The sequence below is a fragment of the Colias philodice genome, chromosome 14 (assembly GCF_061535455.1).
Source record: "Colias philodice isolate Cphi_HAF_F1 chromosome 14, ilColPhil1 Martin Lab GWU primary, whole genome shotgun sequence".
Taxonomy (NCBI): Eukaryota; Metazoa; Arthropoda; class Insecta; order Lepidoptera; family Pieridae; genus Colias; species Colias philodice.
Window position 1 is genome coordinate 2,642,441 of NC_143099.1, and position 26,127 is coordinate 2,668,567.

Consider the following 26,127-nt stretch of genomic DNA (forward strand, 5'->3'; position numbering starts at 1 on the left):
TATTCAAATGAAGCTCATTTATAATGCAAATTAGCTTTGACAATATATCGATAATTTGCATAACTGTTTTATCGAAGGCAGGATTTAATGCCCGTGTGGTCTGACCTAATTTTTATGGACCGATGGTTTAAAAATCTTTATCGCTTCGCAGAATTTTATATTTAATACAAAGAGTGTAAATTAAACTCTGCCGTAAAATTAAATTTTACCACGAATATAATGCATATCTTATGATTACTAACTTTCACCTGTAACCAAAATAATTTCGTTCGCAAAACGCACGTATGTATTTTATACGAAATTTATATTAAAACCCGTTAATTAAATATCGGAACTGCTCATAATAATCAACGGGCTTAATTATTGTTAATGCGAATGCAAAGCTTTGGCTGCGTGGTAAGTAATTAAGTTAAATATTGATTATATTAGTTCCAACTTTTATAAATTGATTTTATATGGATTTAAAGGACTAAAAAACATAGATCTTCAGCAGTATCTAAGTTACGACTTCCTATTTTTTGAGTGGTTTATACCTACGTTATACAAACAGTCTCAAATAGGAAACTTTCGACTCAATATAAATTTTATACTTGGACCAATTACAATGAGTAACGTTAGCAAAAGCCAAAAGGACTCAAACTATATTTCAGGATAGTGCCGAGGTATTTTATGTAGGTTTTACAATATTTTTGCAACAGACAGGGTTGCCAAAAACGAGTTTCCAAAAGCGAGTGAATTTGCACCTCACTTGTTTATCAGAAAGCTATTAATTCAAGCGGTGTTCATGTTTTTACGACCTTTGAATACAGCGTACCAATCAGATTCAGTTTTAAAAGAAATTTATCCCACGATACGTTGTATAACATGATTTGTATGAAAAAAAGAAATTAACGTTATTCGTTTCAAATAGAAGTCTTAGATTTAAAATTAAATATAGAATTCAAGATAGAATTATAATACATGTGCTATGTGTCGTATCCATTGCTTGTGTAAAAGGCAAGACAATCAATCAATAAAACAATTTTATTCACACCTCTGAATATAGAAGTAAAATAATAAATAACAAAAATGACTTTATCAGGAAATCAGTAAATCGTGTACAACAAATGTGCTACCAATTCTATAAACTTATCAATAAATCTCTAGCTATCAGAACTCGATCTTTATTCTAATATCTGTTGTATCATAAATGTGATATTGACAATCATATTGTATATCGAATAAAGGCGTCTTCAATTTCTCTTCGATATTATAACATCCTTTCTATTCTTTAATATTGTGACAAGACACGCTTTGGCTCTAATCAGATATATTACTTGTCAAATTCAATAGACACCAAAGTATCACTTTCACTATAGCCTTCGGACAATTGAAATAGCTACAATTAATGATTAACACATCGGATGTTGTAAAAGAAAGCGATATTTTTTCACATGTATAATTAATATTGATATGGACTTTCGCATCCTTGAATGTCTAAACTTATGTTTAGAACGTTGGCACTCCTATTTTTTTTAATTGGGCTTTTGAAATACTTAAATATAAAACTGTCATGGCGCGGTTTTGTGTGTATATAGATAACATAATCGTGACTGTCTAGAACCTTTACATTGAATTTGTATTTATTCAAAACTTATATGAAACTGGTGTTAAATATAATACTTAAATATATTTTTTTTACAATAATCTTTATGCATAAATTTACAAAAGGTTCTACGTCACCCGAAACAAAAGCTTATTTAGTTGAATAGCTGTAACATGCTGTTCCGAATATGTCAGCTCTTTACAAATTTCAACTACCAATAATATTTGTGTTTATTTATATAATCTTCACACAGTAATTCAATTTACAAGCCCATACAATACCACTGCTCGTCTTAGCTTAAGAATTAATGAATAAAAGAAAAATGTAGACAGCACCGTGTGGTCATGTTGATGTCTCTAAATGCATGTAATAATTATCTAATTAAACCACTTGGTTTGAAAGATGTGAAAGTTCATCCGTCTATTACCTAAGCTTTCACGGCTAAAAACCTACACTGATTTTATAAAATTTGTCATGGGGATAGAATATCTTTGTTGAAACATAAACGACTCTTTAAAGCAGAATTGTGAGAAGATTGTATGTGGAATGAAAATTTTTTATGGATATCGCCTACTAATCTATGTAAAGTAAACACTAGAGGAGCGTCAAACAGAAAGCTTTAAACATTACACTTACATTACTTACTACACAAATCCTATCGGAATTATAACTTTAAACTCCAACTAAAGGTATATGAAATCGTTCAAATCATAAGAACGTGGTTTTAAGGCGAATTCATAGCAAAGCTTACCAGGAATACGGAATAGCGGAAATTCCGATAGGTTAATATCGCCTTTGAAATTCAATTTTCGGATTACGCTTTGACTTCTATAAATCGGATTCCGTTCAAAGCGAATCTATAAACGTAGTTTTTAAAGTATGTTCACTGTTCAGTGGAGCCAAATAAAATCGCGTTATACCGGCTGCCAAAGGCTTATAGACTTTTTGGATACATAATACAATTTTATTTCAACTTTTAGATGGTTAAAACTAACAAATTTACTGTTAGAAGGATTCTTTACAGTATAAAAGCGTTTAGTGTGAGTCAAACAGCATGAAATTTAGATTTTTATTATATTTATTAAGATTTGTATAGATAATATGAAGCTACTCATTACCTTAATGAAGACAATATCTAAAACTTTGTATCATATACATTTTAATATCCCAACGTTCCGTGTTTCTTATCAGATAGAATCGCCTTTTTCAACAAATTCTTTCATCGCTTGCTAAACATTTTCACTAATTAGAGTCTAAATGGATTTATCAGCCATCTTTTAACATAAAATGAAATAATTGGCAAAAAGCCGCATTCATTTGTGACTATTTTGAAGATTTTCCTTAGAAATTGTTTTTGAAATAATTTTCATCGACACGACAATGATGAGCTTTGAATAATGTTACGGGGTTATATTATATTTTGACTTTGTTACTAATAAACGAAAATTGATTTATTTTTATACTAATGAATGAAAAGACCAATAAAGTGATGTAGGAATGTATTCTGGAGTCGTCATTTACATTTTTATGCGAAAATTGGGAGCTATCAACGCTAACATTTTAAGTTTTATCTCGGCTGTACCTCACTTTGACACAGAATGATCTTAATATACGTACGACAAAATGAACTTTCTCACATAAACTTAAAGTTGAAAATAGATTGTACAATGATATCTCCCCTATACCTATGATGTGATAATGTATGAAAGTTCGGCACGACCCTTAACATGGTCTGGGTCTTTGAAGTCCCATCTTAACACGATTAAACACGAGGGTTTCCTAAGTTTCTATGGAGTCTGGAATATTAGAAAGGACATTGACAGTTTTTGTATGGGAGGTGGACCAAGTGCTGCCCAGAATGAAGACATGGTACATTTTGTTCCTCAGGCCAATACTAACATGTAAACCAAAGCGCATCAAAATCTATCCCAGGAGTCAAGAGAAAAAAAATGTTTTGTTTTGAATTATTTATTTAAAAAAAAAATGATTTTAAGAAAAACATGTAATAAATACACATTTTTTATGTGTAACAGGTACAGAATACGATACAAAATATAAAATACTGCATATTTGTACAGAATACAATAATTATACTAATCATCATCGTCGTCGTCATCGATAATAATTCTATCTAAGAATAAAGCAGGGCACCTTATCACGTCCTGGTGCCTAGCTCACCCTAAAACCATACTAAGCACATGGTGTGCGCACAACAGCCGATAGTCCTCCGACCCGTAAAACATGTGCAACAATAGTTCCTTATGGCTGCCAGTCCGGTATTGCTGGAATCGACTAATATATAGGAATGGTAGACTTTAGACGATGTATGCCTACTTCTTAAGTTAAATCTGAAGATGTGGACATTTTCAGACGGCATATTAAATGTTGATAGATCGCTTAAATCTCCGTTATATTGTTGGATAACAAATGTTTCTACATTTCGTATATGCTCGCTATAGTAACTCGGAGCGAGTTTTATTTGGTATGTACCAACTGCGAATAAAGTCAATTCCTCAGCGGTGAGAACTGGAAATACATTGTTCTGAACAACATTAAAGTTATCAAAAGCGACTCTGTTTCGGTTTAGCCTTTTGGAATCGACGTAATCAGCCAAATCATTATTAGAGTCCATCCCCTCTCTAACTATATTGATGAAATCACGGCAATGAGGATTATCTAATAAATCCACATGAAATGCATTAGTGAGCTCAGCGGCGATTTTAAGATCGGAAAAAAAGTGAGGCAAGGATATGTTGCAGTATTCCTGGCGAAATAACTTGAAATCCCGTTTCAATCTGCCGTTTACCACCTCCACGGGCCATCGACATATGGTACACATTCGTGATTTTTTTATATGTTTTCCAGGGGGGGATTTTTTTTTTAATATTTTTTCTTTATGTATATTAATGCTAGGATCCCTTTGCAATTACATTCATTCCTGGGCAGCACTTGGTCCGAACACTGGCAATGTCCTTTGTATAACTATGATAATATAAATATATGTATTTGGCAAGTATAGGTAAGACTTATAGTTAACACTAAGGTACATACATATAAAAATAGATGTAAGTATTTTACGTCCATACATATAATCTGTGACGTTTAATTAAGTTAATGTACTAGAAAAATATAAAAATATAACTATTATAAAAATTTCAAAATACTAACCGCGCATGAAATCAAATAAGTGTGTTCGACGACTATGATATTTTAAGACAATCTGTCCTCTTCTATCTACCTAAATCAAGCAATTAAATTGAATTAATTTTATCTCTAAGAACAAACTTTGACAATATATCAATTAATTTAATTTGTGCCAAAGTTCCTATTGAAAACTTACACAAAAGTTACTTGATGAATGAGATAAGAATACTAATTTTAACTACACAATTGCGAGCGTTAGACAGACGCTAATAATTTTCCTTTTTAAGCGTCTTGTCTTTTATCTCAGATTTCGATCAAAAGACATCAAAACGCAAACTTTTATCTTTACAAGCATCCCATTATTTTTATTCGGCTATAAATTACGTTGCACTTATCCTTGCTTAGCATATTTTTCAATTTACGCATCTCGCACAAAGAATACTGATAAAGGTAATAAAAATTGATAACATAATAAATAAAAAACACTCGCTTCGCTTCGCCATTATTGTACACGCAACATATTAGAGTTACTCGTGGATATACTGAAGCTGAGTTTGACGGTTCATTTTAACAATTTTAACGTTGAATTCCACGAAAATATTTCAGTAACCGTAGAGGGATTCTGTCAAATGCAAAAATTCATAGACATGTGAAGCTTCATATTCGTAAAAAGCTTATGTTATGTTTTTCGAGTTGCAGCGAAAATCTCCGATTATATTTTTGAACTCAAGCTAATACGTATATTTATTCATTAAACGGTTTCTTTCAAAAGCACCTTTCAACTGTCAAGTTCAACAATTGCTTGTAATCTCTGCGGATTCTCTCGTGTGTCTTGCTAGAAGGTATCAATAAATTATAAGCCTTTCATAAATAACTTTGTAAATAATCTTTATTTCTTAAATTTTAGAAGTTCTCGTTAAAAGGAAAGTAATATCAGGAAAGAAATTTCTCAGAATCACTTATGAAGCCCGTGGAAATCGATATCGTATTACAAATATAACTAAAATTACAGGAAAATTGTTAGAAGTTTTAAGCTTGACAGTTCACAGAAGCACTTAAAATATCGCCATCACCTTATACATCTAAATTTAATTATCATTACAAAGCAACGTAAAACTAAACGCGAAAATATTAGCGTTAATAAAAAAGCGCGGGAACCCAGATTAGATAAATATCGTGACGTGATTACTTTCACCAAACAAATCACTTGAGAACATCAAGAAAAAGTAAGATGAAAATAGTCCGAAAACAATATTAATGGAGATCAAACTGAATACCGTGACGGGTTTTCTTTTGAGATAAATGAGCGAATCGATCCTGTCTCATCGAATGAACATGCTCTTGACGGTGATTGTTTACATATTACTGCTTGGGGTGTGCCAAATATAATAATGAAATTTTAAATGAAAGGGAATCTGAAGATCTTGATGTAAAAGCGATGTTAGATATGGAAATTAGGAGCGGTTGGTTCTGAAATTAATCTGAAATCTGATTAGATTTCAGATTGGTAAAAGCGTAACATTAGCTGTTAATTAATTAGACTTTTACTGAAAATACGTAATTCAGCAAATTGGTTATGCTATTTTATCCAAAATCATGTATATAAAAAGAATATTTCGTTTAAAGGAATACTTATAAAACAATATAAACGTAGGAATTAAATATCTAAATAGTCCATTGAAAAGTTACATTTGGGGTTGCGTTTTTAGAGGACGCAATTTAATTTTTTTGATGAGTAGGGGTAAGAGTACTGAAAAATAGTACTCACTTCAGAGCGCTGTAAAACCTTAGTTATTGACGTTATGAAAAAATGTTGCAGGTAAAAGTTGTTTCTCGAAAAACAATCTACAAAAATGGTCTGATATCATTTCTTCGTAAAATGATAAAAAAAATGTTTTATTGAAAAATATAAACATCTCTAATTTCTGAATATTTTCGCTTATAACTTTTTTATTTGTAGTTCTACGATAAAAAGTTGCTGAACCAAAGTTGTAGAGAATTTAATTTGCAACGAATAATGTTAACAATTTTTTTTATCAGATAAATAGTTTAAGAGATATATCTTAAAAACCATTTCAACCGCTATTTTCAAGATGGTGGCCGTGGGACAAGGGTGGCGACCCCACAAACTTGCTTTTAGCTGCACACTGACCCCCCCTACACATCAAAAAAATAATATTGCGTCCTCTAAAAAACGCAAGGTTAGGCCAAAAAAATGTAACATTACAATGGACTAAAATGTAGATAACATTTTCGCAATGTCTGTAGTACAATCGTTTTAAATAATTTAAAGAAAATATATCAATTTTGATAGGTCATAAATATTTTTATTATTAAGAAATTCATATTGCTCGCCGCAATAAATAAATTGTGACTATTCAATACTTGAATTTTCAACCAATATTTAACCAAGATATCGCACCTTGGCCAGCTCTCCATACAAAGAAATATAAGATTTAAGGTTCAACACGGAAGTTATAGCACCCTCCTCGGTTAGCCAATAAATATATAATCACTGCCTTCTCGAAGGTTCGACGGAAATATATGACGTCATAGATAGTGGGACGACGGCTACTCCAAGAGGATATTTCCTTATTGATAAAACATACGCGTCCGTAAATAAAACTGAAATACAACGTCCGTGATAAATGTGGTCCACTAGAATTGTTTAGGTGCCATACTTTCTGAAAAGCTTTTCCCGGTATCCTTGCAATATTTATAAATCAAATAAATTTCAAGGATATGAAATAGCTTCGTATAATTTTATTTATATTTATTCGTAAAATTCGTCATTAATTACAAACAAAATTCTGAAAAAAACGGTTGCATTTTTGAAATGTAAACATGTAATAACATATTAACCAAAGCACAAGGGTTTTTGAAGCTATTGCCTAATGTACAAAGTAATCCCACAATGTGCCGCTTAAGAATATCATAAAAAGTTTTAACATAAATAATAAAAGCTACTCTGTAGGTATTTTAATACATTTAAAGTTATGAGGAATGTCTGTTGGAAATAAAAAGCTACAAATTATGACTTAAAGCGTATCGTCGTTCAACATAACAGGAGAGAAACTAAGTTCTGTGTTGCACAAATAAATTGATATCATCTAGTTTTGCAAAATTTATGAAATTACCGTTAAAGTAAATATAATGCTGTTTTATGTGTGCACTATGCGATATAATATATTATTTTCAATGTAAAACCTGCCTTTCAATTTTAGCTGTATACCATTGGTACCAATTTGAGACAGCCTTAAAACACATTAAAAAAGGCAAAGTAAGCGATTAATATTCAAGTTGATTAATAAACATTAACTCTAATGCTCTCAATCGTTAAGCCCGATAACACGTTTAAAGCGGTATTCATTAATGGTATTCTAGCATAAAAGCATAAACTTTAGATAAAATTAGAGCTCTAGATACGAGGGTACTTCAGAGCGTCTCTGAGTAAACCTAGCGGATTTAATTCAGTTTCTGCACCTGCAAATAGAAGCGATGAAATACGGGAATTCGAAATGACAAATGCAGCTACATTTTGTAGCATTTCAGCTTTGCTATTTCAATTTGTACACGTTTATAGCTTTTATATGACCTGCAGTATCGGATATTTTACAATAGCGAAATGAACATTCACGGAACACAAACTCAAAATTATGCTGTTATATTTTTAGAGTTTCAATATAGGTATACGTATACATTACATCTCAAACTTTTTCTTTATTTTTATGAACAAGTAATCAATACAAAGATGCAAGCGGAGTGATATTATTATATTTCATTACCTGCATAAAATCTTTGTTTCCGTCCAATATATTAAAAATCATATCTATAAAAATGTACAACTAAAACATTTTAGAAAGTACACAACAATCATACCTGATGCATTTTGCCATTGGCACCAAATATATAAATCACAATTTTCATAGACCAACACTTGATAAGATCCAACCATTTATTTTACTTAGCATATTTTGATCTGATACCGCCATAATAGATCACTCTTAAATGTCTCCATTATGTGAAACTGATGTACTTTATTGTGATCTGCTTTTAATGTGCTACCTAGTCTGGTAAAAAGCGCACTCTATTTTGCGTTTTCATTGTTGTCTATTTACAAAATGACGATTTATTTGAATAGTACGTCTTATGCTTTTTCTGCAATGCTTTTATTATTTATTGAATCATTTTCTGCCTTCTGAGACAAAATGGAAATTAAATAAATGTTTTTTTTTATTAACAGAGCCGAGTCCTTTCCTGAACAGATGATGTATTTATCAAATTCACCCTGAAATTTGATTGAATAGGAAAATTAAAACCAAAGAACAGATATAAAAAACACTACTAGAATAATAAACACGTAGACATTTACTAATCTTTATTCATTTGTGATTGTGTAAAAACCCATACAAATAGCGAAAAAAAGCGAGGCGCTTTTCAATGCAAATTATCTTTGAGCTTTACTGATGCTTCCCTCTAGGGAGATCCTGGGAATCCCCGCTATATCCCCTCAGTGTAAATGAGGGCTTGTTATCAATTTTATTGTTATAATTTTTGTATTATTTATACAAAAAACTAACACTATGTAAAATCGTGATAGTTTGTAATGTAATAATGATGGATGAGATGTTGCTCTTTCACGTAACAGTTTATCAGATCTGTATAGATGTACATTTTTATATAGACCGGGAGATACTGACACAAAATTTCGAGTCATTTGTAACAGGATGGCGGTTCTACAGGGGTCTTAGTACGCAATGACAAAAAGAAAAATGATGGTGTGAACGCTGGTACCGGTGGGTTAGTCGCGTGGGCGTTAGTCGAACTCGTCGGAAAAATAGCGAAAGTCAAACGATTTGTAACACAAAAATTTTAGAATTTACCGATAGCCCATAAAAAAGAAGTAGGCGGTAGTGTCATGCCATACTTTTCCGGTATGACTTACAGCCCGCCATACCGACGCGAATGTGTTGATTTAAAAAAAACAATTATTCAACCATTTGTACCAAGCTAACTTTTGCACAGGTAACCATCGTCGTGCAGCCATTTACGAAAATCGCCATGCCATACTTTTCGGACGATTCCAAATGGTCGCCATACCGCCGAAAATCTGCCAAATTTTTTTATTTCGCCTATCTTTTTGTACCAGTATTGCATTTGGCTTTTTGGAGAGTATTTGATAAAATGTGACCATTAATATATTTGCCATACTTCTAGTAGGGGGAAAAAGTGCTGTCATACTTGAAAAATAAATTTATTATTAATTTATATAAGTGAAGATTTCCAACACCTAGATCTTTGAAATTTTGTATTTATATTCGTTGATCCTCAAACTTACAGGAAAAATAAGTGCCATACTGTTACAAATCGTTTGACTTTCGCTATTTTCCGATGAGTTCGACTAACGCCCACGCGACTAAGCCGCCGGTACCAGCGTTCACACCATCATTTTTCTTTTTGTCATTGCGTACTAAGAACCCTGTAGAACCGCCATCCTGTTACAAATGACTCGAAATTTTGTGTCAGTATCTCCCGGTCTAATACATTTATCAATTATTTTTATAAGGGCCGATTTTTCAATGCCCAGATAAACAGCTAGATAGACTTTATTCTTCAGTTAACAAAATATTCAATTTTTCAATAGACGAATAGGACTTATCTATCGAATAACTACGTTATTTGAGGAATAAATCTATTTGCCGCTCCAACGGCCAGATAGCGCGCTATTCGACGGTTAGGCGTTTGAGTTGACAACTGACGCGTCAAATTTGAGATATTTTCGTATGTCATAACATAGAGCGTAGAATTATTAACAATTAAACCTCTTTCTATATAATTATTATCAATTAAAATCATATTGAAATTGATGTTTTTGATAGTACCTACTGATGACCATGCCATTGAAAATTTGCCGAACGCTGCCTTTAAGTATGTCGTTTCCATCGTAAAATATATAAATTGAAACACAAATTTAACCAAACTCTTTACTCGAATCAAAACAACAATCAACAATCATAGAAGACAAGTGCACTCCTGACGTGAGTCATAATGACGGTTGTTGACAAATTGCAAGATTTGACTCTATCCCGCTCTAACCTGACTAATTTAATATGTTTGTTTCGCCACTCCGAGAGCAGTGCTGCCAATATGGAAATATTTGGTCAGATAGTTATTCATCAAATAAATCACGATTGAAAAATAGGCGAGCCGTAATGAGTTAGATAAATAATTGAATAAATCTATTCGAGGGGTAGTTATTAGACTGTTTATCTCGCGATTGAAAAATCGGCCCTTAAACAATTAATGTATGACATAATTTTTAGTTAAATAGAACCACTTCATCAACTATTTCCAGCGTGAACTAACCAATATCTTATGGGTGTCGCAAAAAAGCTTCGAAATTAGCCGACTCATAATTTATTACTGCCAGATTTTCTGTAGGTGTAATATTAATACTACAACCAAAACACAATAACGAATCTTGTTAGAATTATCGCATTACAATACACTTTGTGAACATGATGTAATTACGATAAGAACTTACTAAATCTATCTTCTAATATTATAAAGCTGACGAGTTTGTTTGTTTGAACGCGCTAATCTCGGAAACAACTGGTCCGATTTGAAAAATTATTTCGGTGTTAGCCTATTTATCGAGGAAGGCTTATAGGCTATATATTATCGCGCCAAGACCAACAGAAGCAGAGCAGTGCGGGTAAAACTGTGCGGCACAGCTATAGTTTATTATAAGAGTTCCTTATCGTTTCTCGTTACGTATTGTTACCTTATTATAACAGTAACTTACATTTAAATACAATTCCATTGTAAAGAGATTAAGGTTATATAATCAGAACGGGTCGTACTCATACATAATATTATTAAACCCTGATTAACCTAACCTAGTAAACCTACGTGATCAAATCTACACTAATATCATAAAGGGGAAACATTTGATTGTTTGTTGGATAACTTAAAACTAGATATGTAACAATTACATAATTAAAACATTTCTTTGAGTTCGAGTATTCCTATGATTAACTAGCTGTACTTTCAATCATGTTTTTAATTCAGTTAAATTACAAAATCTATGAAATTTAAAATTTTAATAAAAGTGGTGCTAGTAAATTGACTTCTTTAATTTTAAAATCTAAAACTATACAATGAAGTTCTATGAAAAGAATAAAATATATTCCCATGATGTTGCTGAAAAAATTAATTCAGCAAAGTCAATACATACATTTTATAATAATAAGCATGGTATTCACAATCGAACAATCGTCAAACTAGCCGCAAAGAAATGTCCAAAAGAAATAGTCACATAAAAGTCTGCGGATACAGGAGCCCATCTGAACCACAGGGGGGAACACATCATTTCATCAGGGGGTAATTTAACACATCCATTATAGTTAACACGCACGAATATTTATCGTGAAAGGTTAAAGAAATATCTCAGTGGAGGATCAACGGAGCACGATTCGGTCCAAATGCCGGTAATCGCAAGAAATTGCTCCATAAATTAACGTATACGTTAGAGCTTCTTAGTTAAGCTTTAAGTATATTTTCAATGTCAACGATCGCTTATATGTTGGCTTAATGAAATCACTACAGCCCTCATCCCTGTACCAGCCTAATCGTTTGTATGTGCAAGGATAAAAAAGCAGAAAATTGTGTAGATTAAACCAAAATCTTTTTAACTACCTATCTATTAAAAGTACGTGTGTTTTATGTTCCTAACATAAATAAATGGCGTTATATGCAACAATAATATAAAAAATCACAAAATTCTTGACATAGCGACTTTTAGTTCTGATTAAAAAACTTTAAACCTGCCTCTCGTGCTTTATAGGTATGTGTGTCCACATCAAAATAATTGAAATCAATTATAATGTCTGTATTTTGCTAACAAAAGAATTAAATCAGCGTGTCACAATACCATTTCTGTGTAAAATTCCTAATGAGCAATGCATAATTGACGCTAAACCGAACCCACGTGATTGCGTCTAGCGAGGATAATTGCTATTATGCATAATTCGTGAATTTTTATGCAAATAACCTCATTATTTCATTCAGAACATCTTTATTTGCATAACGTCCCGGATACCAGAGATATTCAATATTTTCCCTTTGAAATCAGAGCGAATGGAAAATTGGGAATGTCAACAATAACAATATTTCCATTAATATTGGAAAATTTAAATATTGGCATTTCGAATTATCTTCAAATATTCGAGTTATTTACATTACAGAAAGAGGGAAGATTGGTTTGTTTTTAATCAATAAACTGTCGTATTACGGAACTCTGAATATCATTTTAGTTATGATTTTACTGATATTAATTGTATTACATACTGCTAATAAAATTGATGAAAGATCGGAATTTATCAAATACAGAGAGGGTCCGCCTTATAGCATCTACGAACAACCACATGATATTCAGGTTACAGGTTCTACAAAACACGGCGTGATTCAACTAATTCTCTGGTTGATATTAAACCAATTTCATAAAAAAGCATACAAATATCCGTATGCCACAAAAGGATGTAACGATAAAAACAAATAAATAATACGATATGAATTTGATTGACAGAGTAAATTAGCAAACGGGAACCAAAACGTTACCAAGAATTCGAACTTCCAAATGCGTTTAGTGATTCATCAAAGGACCCACAATGATTCATACAAGACATATTTAATCACAGTACGATGCTTGGAAAGCCACAAACTTGAGCAGCTAAAGGATCGTGAATTAATTATGAATCGAGCAAATACCGTTTAACTTATTCATAAGTTTGCCCAACGTAATATTCTGTAAATTATATCAATTTGTTACGCATTAACCGATGTCAGCGTTCAAGCTTTTGAATATTAAAATCGTACTTGGGAAATGGGAACGTAATTCCTTGTGTTTATTTCTTTGTTTCGCAAACAGCGTTCAGCTAACTTACAAATATTTTTTGTAATATAGATTTTTTGAAGTCGCAAGTAGATTAATGGATAATTGTATAAACTAACACCCACACACACACACAGAAGGGTTTAAAACTTTAAACACACATTAGCACAATTTATTTTTCAAATTATTATGGAAAGGAGGCCTTGTCTAAGTCTATGTCTTCTCCATGGTATAGCCATCGCTCTAATTCATTCAGAAATTATAAATATTAATAAGTTTTAAAGTATAATTCATTGCTTACTTTGCTGCAGTATTTGGACCAGTGCTAAACCGTAGAAATGAAAATTCTACAGTAACGCAAAAACAACAAACCATAGCTTTATGAATATGACGTCTATAGATATAACACGGAATAAGAGTTAGAAAAGGCAAAAATCTAATCATTTTCCTTATCGACGTAACATCTTATTCTTATGGGAAAAAACTTCTCTTTGAGTGATTTTTTATGACTCGCTTTGGATAATTCGATTCCGATTGTCGGATGTATGTTCCTTGACAAAAAATCGGATCAAATGCTTAAAAGGTAAAAAATAAGTTCATTATTCTAGTTTACATAAATATTAATATGGAAAGTAACGTTTTTTAGGTAATTTGGTAATAAACGTAAAAAAGCTACTTAATACTTAAGCGTTATTGAAATTTCTTTCACTTGTAGAAAGCTGAATTATATCTATGGTTAGGGAGCCAGGTGCAAATTTGGTTTACTATTTCCTCTCAAGAGATAATTCATCAGACGCATGAGAGTATAGTATTATAAAGCCTCGTGAACGTCAGCTGGCGCTCGGTTGGGGGGGTGAGCGGTTGTAGCCTCCCACGCACATATGAAAAAAAATACATTCATTCATTCATTTCCTCTCAGCTAAAAATTTGTCAAATTGTAGCTAACCCAATATCTCAACGAAAAAAAATAGTCAGCTGGTTACAACATGGTGTATTATACGTCAGCTGGTGTCTCGAACATGAAAGTTAAATTTAAAGAAAAATTTATTTTCCGTTATTTCCTCTCAAACAAAAATTTACCTGATGATAGCTTATATGTAACTGTGGATAAATATATATGTCAGCTGGCTGTATCTTGGTGGAAAAACCGTCAGCTGATACGGGAGGCTACAACCGCTCTTCCCCCCAACCGAGCTCCAGCTGACGTTCACGAGGCTTCATAATACTATACTTTGATGCATTTTACTAATTACCGCTTGAGAGGAACTTGGTCATAAAATCTGCTGCTGGCTCCCGGACCACTAACTAATGCTGTTATAGGCCATATATTTTGTTTGTTTTATAATACGTACTACTAATGGTATTAGAATAAACATTTGGTACGTTACGATATTGATATGATTTTACAAAGCTTCTCTTTAAAAAACTCAGAACCATCATGTTGATTAACTATTAGATGCCTTAGATGATGAAATGAAATAAAATAAAATATTTTTCTTTAATGTTCGAGATTTTAATTCACAATTATTATCCTTAAATACAGATTTATATGTTAATGTTTCACTGTTTATGTTTAGAGAAATATTTACAACAAGCGTTATATTTAGAAAAAAAAGTATTATCACTTCGTTATTTTTCATATCGTTAGTTTCATATTGTATTGGCATTCCTTAAAATTAAACTTATATAGAATAGACATGTATATAGGAGTAATTATATAGCGTAATGTAATTAAAATAATTACAGTTCAGCCATAACAAGGAATGTAAGTCCTACGGCAATTATTAATTGGTTAATTAGGCCTCATTGAAACATTCAATTATACTCCTATAAATTTTATAACGTATATTATTTCTACAGTAATTAATGAAGATTTAAATAAACACATCTGAAATATTAAACGTAAGATCAAGTTAATTAGGCACTCTTACATAGAACTTGAATAATTCAGTCTTTGAGACTAAATAACACAATCTTCCGATTCCAATAATAAACCATACTCTTACCTCGATAATCGATATATATATGTATTTTTTCGCACATAAAAATAAAAAAGCCCGTGTTCGTGTATGAAGCATAATATTTTGATTTAAAAATGACCAATATAACATAGGTCGCGGAACTAACTCAATAAGTATTAGTAAACCAATACAAACATTAGAAAAATATAAAAAAAATACCTTTTTGCAACTTTTGAATAGAAAACACAGCAGAACACTGAATCACTGCAGAAATTCCACCAATGCAGCGAGTTTTGTAATGAGCATTAGTCAGATTTTCGTAATCTTCTCCCTTCCATTTGTTCGACATGTATCCTTTCTTACGTAATACACCCTATATGATCATTTGTCATAGTACTTTACTGATAAAACAGATATCGTAACTTTTCCACAGGATAGACAACCTATATTAAGGACCACGTTTTCAAATTCTGTATAAATTTTGATAAAGTATAAAAAAAATTGTCAGAAAGGGTTAAATAGCAGTAATTTTTTCACCAAGGGGTAAAACAAACCTTATTTTAATTATTAGGTATCGGATTTTACACCATAAACTACGTATAAAACTTTTAAATAAATTACTTTCCTTTTATTTTTATCTTGCAAATACTGATAAATGACTGTCCCAAACAAAATAAATACCGTTATATCTTTATATTCTGCGTTTATGTAGAAGTCATCCAATCTCCAAATGGTTCTATAGCTTTTAATTGCCATGGTTTATTGGACATGGTAGCTGGACTGTTTGTTTTCCTTTACGTGCTCACAAAAAATAGATTGCAAATTCTTTGCTGCCCCAATGTAATAGGTATATATTTGAACTACGTATGAAATACAAATACGCATAGTAAACAAAATGTTCTTGCAAAAAAAAACACGACTACATATCTAAGGGAGGGTCACACGACAAAAATGAAACAATAAATATAAACATGTCGATTGAAAAAGTAAATAACTTTTGCACTTCACGTGAAAGTGTGACACGAGTTCAGTTGAGTGTTTAATTTACGTATAAAAATTCATACAAATTTATAAAATTGAGCCGTGAAATCATTTTTACAAACAATGAAAAAAATCCAAATGCCAGGTAATATTAAATTACCAACGCTTACGATTACCTGAAAGATCCTTACTAATATTACAGACACGAAAGTGTGTCTTTCACGTCGCAGCGGAGCAATTTTATGGTTTAATTTTTGGTTTGTAAATAATTAGTAGGCTATACTAGACTACTTATTAATTTCGTTTCACGCAGGTAAACCGGGTAGCAGTAATTAATACAAGCAAGTCATGTGTACCAAATAAATCCTGGATCCCCGGGATGCTCCGAATACACCTGTCGTGTATACGTGTTGCATACGTAATGAGACCTAAGCACTGATTAACATGTCCTCTATATTATTTATTATTTATGGTACGTAGTGGAGTCCCCTGTCATCTGGGATTAACTATGGTAGTGGAATTATAGTTTATCAATCGATACAAGAATCATTGTTTTAGTTTATTTCAAGTTTAATAATTGTATTTATAGATATGTACGGTTTGCACATTGTGGTTATCTTCAGCAAATCTTACATATTAGAAAAATGATTTCATGTCCAATATAGTCAAGACGAAACGGATAATCGAAATTAGTGTATGTAAATAATCTGTAAAGATTAAATATTTCTATAATAATACCTTAATGAAAAACAGCAAATAATAATGGTTTTTGCTTGTTTGTTTAGGTTTTTCTAATAAACTAATGAAATGTACATTAAAAAATAATATCAATCCATTCTCACAGTGATAAATATCTTCTCACAATGTACCAGGAATGATATATCGATAACATTGAACTATTAAAAGAAATAGACATTTGGTATGCTACAATATGGCCTTTGTTCCGATTCAGGATTAAATGCAATCACGATGGACTTATTAATGCGTTTGTAGAATAATAAATACAAAAAATATTATATTTTTTAATAATTTTTGTAGTTAGGTTATAACTACATATCATAAAACTAATTATTATCATATAACATAAGTTGTTTTATTATGATGAAAATTGTTTACATTAAGATTCAAGATGCTTTAACTTATTACATATACCTATGTGCCTACTTCAGAGTATTATAGATTAAAATTAACACCATTACAAGACAGAAGGGCTAAATCCCATTCGATTTTATCACTCGTAAAATTTTACCATTCCCTAGTCAGGCTCGGTAAATAGGTTCTGTCAACAAAGTATCACATAATTGTATTTTAATTGAATTTATTCGAAGTTATGTAATAATTTTTAATATGTTTCTACTATAATTACTACCATGTGAATATGACAAAATAATAAAAATAATTTTACCTACAAATTTTTCACTTATAACTAAGAGATTTTAAATAACAGCTTAAATTTAAACAAAATCAAAAGTTGTCACAGCAACTCTCATTATTTTCAGGAAAAATGTCGCTTCAACTGATAAAAAATACAGGGTGCCCGTTTATAGTGGTCCAAAAATTTTTTTCAGCTTGAGAGCATCATGAGTAATCATTTAAAACAAACTTTAGTTAAGCGAAAACTTATGGTTTAGAAATTATGATTTTTTTTATAAATAATCCGGAGTTTCAATATTTTTGTCACAAAATATTTTTGTTATGAAAACTACTGGACCGAATTGAATGAAATTTGGTATAGGCTATACGAAATTTCATTCAATTCGGTCCAGTAGTTTTTATAACAGAGTGGTTTTGTGACAAAAATATTGAAACTCCGGATTATTTATAAAAAAAATCATAATTTCTAAACCATAAGTTTTCGCTTAACTAAAGTTTGTTTTAAATGATTACTCATGATGCTCTCAAGCTGAAAAAAATTTTTGGACCACTATAAACGGGCCAGCCTGTATAACAAAAAGCACCTGTTTATATTACGTTCTTATCTCTGTCTTTCAATCAAATGTTATTATTATTTTAATATAAAACGTAAGCCGCTTAACTCTGAAAGCCATTTAAAGCCGTCGTATTAGGACAAATCAAATATTAAAAAATTATATGCGAGCACTTCTGTCCTGTTTTCCCAGATACAGTTGGTACAATCGTGTCGAAATGTTTTATCATTTATGCATTCTTTTGTTCTTTCTTAAAAAATGGAAAGGAACGATTTTATTAATAACAGCTAAGATAATGTTTGTTGTAAGGAATACTTCTATGTGAGTCATTCAATTTTCATGACACAATATTCCAGTTATTCCTTCTCTTTTTACAAAATACCTTTACAATAAATAAAATGTATTGGATTTTCGTAAACTCAACGCAACATTCGTATTAATTTCATAGCAAATCTCCACTTCTTAAATGAAAGGCAAAAACAATTTAGCACGCTATATAATCGCATGAACTATTAAAAGCACGCAGCATTATTTAGTATAACCTTAACACGAAGTAACATAAACGTTCCACTGTCAAATTACATAATTAACACGGGCATAACATTAAAGACACGTAATCATGACGCGCCGATACGATACGCGATTGGAATACAAATGGCTTCTCTGCGCGACTGTACCAACGAAAGTGAAAACGACCTTAAAACTTGTATAAACAGATGACAAAAACAAATACAGCACGTCCAATAAGATAAGTACTGTAGAAAGTCCGAGTGTTTTGTTGGTTAAAGAAAATGATAATGACCGGCTTGGGTGAAGATTACTGGGCCAATAGATATTAGGGAGCGATTGATTTGTGACGTCACAGAGTACAGTTAAATTAAAATTTGGTTTTTGTGTTCCAGATTAGTTCGATCGTTATTTTGTGGATGATTGCGATCCTATCGATGATTAATTATTTATTGAGTGCACGGTTGTAATTAATATCAGCTTCACATTGATCGATGCGAAGATTTCAATTTTTGTTCATGAATAAATGTAATAATAGCAAGGAGATAATCGTCTTCTCATAAGTATTCTTTCCATATATCGCTATGATATGAATACCATTTTTTTTCAATATTACAATGCAGGGATAGAAAATGTATGTTTCATCGCTACGTGTAAAGTCCTTAGAATGAAAAGCTCGAATTGCGACCACCAAACAATTTTAATTTTACAAAACTTGACTCAAAATCACGGAGGGTGAAAGTATTTTTTGGAAAAGTGCCTTTGGCAATATAATCCGATTTATATAAGAGTATAGTTCACGAATTAGCAATGAGGCAATTAATTCAATGAAACAGTTCGTACGTGATAGTTTTAGGAAGTATCGACGTGATCTGATTATTAAGAGCTTTATATTTATAAATATTAAAACTCGTGCCTATTGATTTTGGGGTTATATAATATTATGTTGATAGAATAATTAATAAGAACGTACGTTAATTACTATTTGGTAACCTACTCCTGGACCTCTTTAGAAATTATTTTAAGGTGTTGTTTTTATCAATGATAAATGTTCGATTCGATGTAAATGTAGAAGTTCGAGAGCTATAGGATATTTACAAACGAATATAAAAAGCTATAAAGTTGAGAGCACGTTGAGAGTGAGAAGATATTCAATGACACGTATTTTGCTTGATCAATATTTGTCTGTTCTTGAGCATTAAAAAGGAAAGTGCATGAATATGCTAAAAAAATTAAACAAAAAGAATACCTGATGTAAGATCCGATGAGAAAAGCATAACTCGTTAATCTATTTTACTATGATTAAATCTAGACGAAATCCGTATTGGCAGTTAGTTCCAGTAATTACGATCACCTGATCAAATTGAACAGATGAATAAATAAGAAACGACACCGACTTCATGCAGATTTCTACAAGATTTCTCTGCAGAATAATGATATTTTTTGTTCGATTAGGACATTGATGATCTGCAAGGCAATGAGCGGACAATGTATCTAATGTTAAATTTCATTTTCCTCTGTTGATTTGTTGCTGATAGAGTTGTTTTATTTAACTTATTTTATATGAATAAAATGTTTAATTCGCAGCTCACTTTTACTCCTATGTATATTTTGTAATAAACACGATCTAGCCTTATCATGCACTCTCGTATTTACAATTATAGCGTGGTTTTTCTAAACAACAGAAATAAGCTTTAGCAAAAAATTCGAAGCTGAAAAAGGAATTTTCTTAGAAGTCGTTAAGTATTTTCCATTCTTTAATAAATATGCTATTTATGAGAGAAGCATAGCGTTAAAATTGGTGATTTGAATTTAATGAAGCGAAAACAGCCTTAGGCCGATTCTTCACAACTGAAATGCTTTGATTCATTCAATTGGAATAAAATGCTACGTAACAGACTTAATTATAACTAGGGATAGTATCTACCCAAAAAATAATTTACACAGATGTAACGTTAATAATTAATTAGTTTTTGAACGTAAAATGAGAAAGAGAGTTTTTCTTAAATATATTTTTTGTATGATATTATTTTTAATGCAATGCAAATCGGATAAAGTTAAAAAGCTTGTATGAAGCGAGCGAAATCGTGTTAGAATTTACAGATTTATTATTAAACAAAGTATCCGGCTTGAATCTTATCTGATTTAATATTCATCCCAATGCTTCTCAGAAATCATTATTTCTTTTAATAGAACACCTTATCTATGAACTGATCTACAATTCATTACAATTTCTTATAAACGATATCTTAGAACTTAATGCGTAGCTTGGAACATTTCGATGTGGATCATTATAACATTTAACTATGCAAAAATATACACGGGAATTTGTTTCGTATATTAAGAAGAAAAGGTTCATAATAGTATGAAATTCTTTTGCAAAGGATGTGTGGAAACTTATAAATGGTAGATCGAACCAGTCTCGATAGATATCGAAGCATAGAGAAGGTGTTAACGACGCTATTATAATTATAATGCTCATCGCAAAGCATTTGAATTGAGCTCACGATATGTCTACATTACATAAATATTTTCATTAACTCAGTACAAAAATTACAGTTCCAAACTCAGACCAATAATTAAATGACAAAAAAAATTGGTTGTATGTAAAGAAGGCTTTGTAATTTAACTATCGATTTCAATCATACGTAAACAAGACACATTTTGAGCTCACATATCGTTAAATCAAATGTAAAACCAAACCACTCCAAAAAACAAACGACATATTGGATGAAGCACATTCCAAACCCTATGGGCGCATTGTTTTCAATGATAAGCGTAATTCGCAATTTCGTTCGAATAGAAACAGCAAACATATATTGACATCGGATCGAAAGAGCCCAATGACCCGTCACGGAATAAATGGCGTGAAACGGGATTTTCTCTCGACCAGTGTGTCTGGAATTACGCCATCGCTATAAAGACGTTATACATTTAAACATGTCGATATCTAATGATATCAGTGAGGCTTATCCTTATTCTGACAGAAACAGACGCCCTTAATTGCTTTTACTTCTGAAACTGAAAGAATTGATCTTTCAGAGTGTTTTCTAATAGCTTTTGAAGTTGCTACTTTTAGATGTTTGGTAGTGCCATAAATCAGTGGTAAATAGTAAATAGTTATACTTTCAAATAATTTTATGACAGGAAGAAAGTGAATTAAATATTTTATAAGCCGGAGATGAATATCATAAAAATTGTTATGGTCATCCAACTTTCACACATAAAGCAAAATCAAACAAAAACTTGCATCTTAATATACGTAACGATTTCCTTTTTAGAGTCTATTCACATTGACTAGACATTCATAAACTGCTAACAATTCAAACTGAAATGAAAACGTTGTTACGCAAAATTCATGTGGGAAATATTAATATTTGTTTACTCAGGTTTCTTTATATACGAGTAATATTTAAGGTTAATTATGCTAAAGATTTCAACAATTTCGCAAATGCTTAATAACCTTGCTAATAATATGTGGAAGACTTTGAAACTGGGAGCCAACAATTTAAAATAAATTTCCATTGAAGCTTAAGCTGGTTAAAATCTTCGGAATACTTTTGCCGTCGTCATTGTGTGGGGATTAATTTTTGCATATAAATTAAATTGAAATTTGTACGTGATTTCTTAATTGCTTTAGATAATTAAGTATAATTTGCCTGGTCTATAAAATACTTTTCTCTTTATATTGCTATGTGATCGCAACTTAGAATCTCGTAATTTTAACTTTGTCCACTTAAATATGTATCTTACCGCACTTACTTGATATTTACTACTTGCAATGAAACCTTAAAAATGCATTTAAACTTTTTACAAACACGACTTTCAATGAGCTCTTACAGTTAAGCGAAGTGTATCATAGAAAATGATAAAAAATACTAGTGGCCTCTCTTTCAGGTTATATGAGGTGTATAACGAGATTCCACCGCTTTCCAACTATGGAGAGATAGTTTCACAATAAGGGTTTATTCACACTACAGTATACTCTTACTTTGATTTTCTAAACAGATAATATAACAGTAATATGGGGAGGATTAAAACATTTTCTATTTTGGTTTGGTTTGGTACTTTACTATTCAACTAAACTGCCGACTTCCTGTTCCACTTGCTTTTTATATTATCTACTTCATTATCAATATTTACATTTTATATGAAAAGGTAAATATAGCCTAGCCCAAGAATATAAAATTTTAAATCGCAAATCACCTGCAATATAGAATTTACAGAACTGAAAACAACCTACAAAACATTGCTGTTTAGGTATTATACATTTTCCCAAACTTGTACACAACAAATGTATTATCCTTTATAATATAATTCTTCTTTTTGCGATTGCCTCTGAATATTGATACGATATTTTACCCAAAGCAATCGCGAAATTGCGATACTTCATATTTTATTTCATCCGATATTCTTTGATCTATTATGCTCGAACATTTTCTGAATAAGCACGATATCATGTCACAGAAATCCCGAAATTTCTTTCATAAAACTGCGGTTTATACACATTCCCACTTTTTTTATTTCAGCAAAAAAGCTTTCAAACCCGTTGACATCAAAGGGGCTTTGAATTTTGCATAACATATTCTGTGGCCATTTTCAATCAAAAACAAACATAAAACGACGATCACTTTCACCGAAATTAATATAAAAACGGTACTAAAAAGCAAATGTTTATAACTCTGTCTGACCCACAAGCGCGATTGCAAAAGTTTGTACTTAATGACTCGTGAAACAAAACCTGAAAGACTTTTGGAAGTATGCAAGTAAAAAGCGTGAATGCATGCTGATTATTTTTTTCATTACTCGTGAAGATATATGAGATTTGTATGGCTAACTAGGTTTGTTATTAATGAGGTTTGTTTGTATTTTTTTCAATGCCGAACATGTGTGCATTTTAGAGAAGAGAAAATTAATTACTGAACTTCTCAAAATATAAGTATGGGCATTCACTATTCAGTCTTGAAGCTGCATTATATCCTACCTATAAACAAATATGAAATAACTAATAAGGTGTTATAATAATTATCTTGTAAGTTTTTATGCTCCTTTCTTAGTTTAGATTTCAAAATCTTTTAAAATAAAAACTGAAATCAAATGCCAGTCCATTTAAACTTTTCTCAGCTACAATTTAACTAGAATGGAAATAATTAGGATTTCACAAAAGTTTTAAAACATTCAAAGCTTCATAACTGACTTGAGAACTGTAACCGCGTATCTCAATTATGGCAGTTAAAACTTGTTTGAGGACTTGGAAGACAGATTGTCCATTATTGTGAATAAAAGAATATACTTTAGTCTCTATATTTAACTTCAAATAATTCTTCTGTTAAAGAGAAATGTAGTTTCATCGTTATATTTCCTCAGCAATTCGAAAAATTAGGAACTTTCATTGGACATCAATATCAATCAGTCACATCTAAAAGAAACATGACTTTTTCCTTTTATTGCCCCGGCTGAAGTAACTTAATAATAATACTCATAATGAAATTTAATATCATAGTTGTTAATTATATATGACAAAGGTTTCTTAGATATGTATAGGTTAATATGTAGTTTTAAAACCTACATTTTTTTACAACATAAAGTTTTTTTTTTCCACAAAACATTGAACGATCCTTTTCAGCTGCGAGTCATTTTGCACTCATGAAATATGCAGAGATGCATTTGGCGGACTGTGGAATGCTTTTACGAATTATTTGGTATGCTTTTATCTTAAACTAGGAATTTTCAGGTAGGCGTAAAGTGGTTGCATTATGAACTGCATTCATATTCCAGCAAGGCTTTCCAACTTTTCTTCTTAATTTATTCTTTCATATCTTTGCTATACATGATGTGAGTACATGACGTCTTTTATATAAGTAGTAATCGCAATATCAATACAGTAATTCAGTATTTCAGTATATAAAAACAAATTGGATTATTTTTTCTTTGAAACTATCGAATTTCACACAATCGACAACAAACATTTTTGAAACTTTTTCACGATTTCATATCTATTTGAATTCGAATTAAAGCTTCATCTGTATGTTTGTATGTAAACGACTCCTTAAACTAGAGACTAATTTTAAGATAATTAATAACTATATTTATTATTTTAATTATATTTTACTTACCGGGTGCGCGGGCGGCATGCATATGTCGCGTGAGAGCGCGCGCGGCGCATTACCGCACTTTGAGGATGCCAGCACACTCCCTGCAAGTCAATAATACTAATTAAGCAATTATAGTATAGAACATTTTTATATAGAAAGAATTTATTACAATTCTCTCGTCCGTAATCACGCATAATTATATCCATGTTATATCATACAATGGACAATACCTTAAGGGCCCTTGAAAACGGCAAAATGGACTGTTATCTATGAGCTATAATTGAAAATATTGAAGTTTCTTCGCACTGAAATTTCTAATATGTATTACAGAACGTATGTGTGATGGGATGACTGTTTCCAAAACACGATTGGATAAAAAAAATCCTGTTACCTCTAAAATATCATATAAATGTTCATTACAACCGTATTTTACGATAATAATTCGTATTAAATCACAAATACATAGGTACCTTCTCGATTTCGTGACTGTTTTAGATTTAGAAAATACTACATATTTTCATTCACTTTTTGATAAAAATGTGAATGGCGCTTACGATTTTTAGTTTCGAGCACGTTGATTCCATAGGTACTAAACGCGGGTCCCCTCACCCCTCATCTCAGGCGCGAATAGCTGAATTTTCGCTGACCGCCTAACCCCTCTTAAATATCAATCATAACAGAAAATTGCAAGTAAGTAATTTGTAATGTACTTTGATCCTGAGTATTTAGTCTAATGAGCTGTTGTTTATTTATTTTTTCATGCCGTCATCTCAAACGCAATTTCATCTCTATTAGTAAGATAAAGGGAAAAAAATTCCCGTTTCCCCAAAAAAAACTTTAAACTGTTACCCAATTTGAAATAATTCAATTTAAAGTTAACTGAAATAGATTAGTAGGTATCTCAAAACTAATATTGCTATAACTCCGTCGATACAGCTTACTCATGTGCAAAGTTTAATAATTTGGTTTCGCAATTAATTATTTATATCAGACTTCGGAAACAGCTTCCTGACCTTATTAAAATAATTTTGTG

General features: G+C 31.3%; 1 protein-coding gene across 2 annotated transcripts in view; it reads right to left on the reverse strand.

Moving 5' to 3' along the window:
* LOC149482688 (uncharacterized) overlaps nucleotides 1–26,127 on the reverse strand; it is a 99,148-nt gene that overhangs the window by 60,319 nt on the left and 12,702 nt on the right. For both annotated transcript variants that reach the window (XM_089703280.1, XM_089703279.1), the window contains exon 2: nucleotides 25,116–25,195. In XM_089703280.1, the coding sequence (XP_089559406.1) occupies nucleotides 25,116–25,137 (22 nt within the window). In that variant the 5' untranslated portion in view covers nucleotides 25,138–25,195. The remainder of the gene's footprint in view (nucleotides 1–25,115; nucleotides 25,196–26,127) is intronic.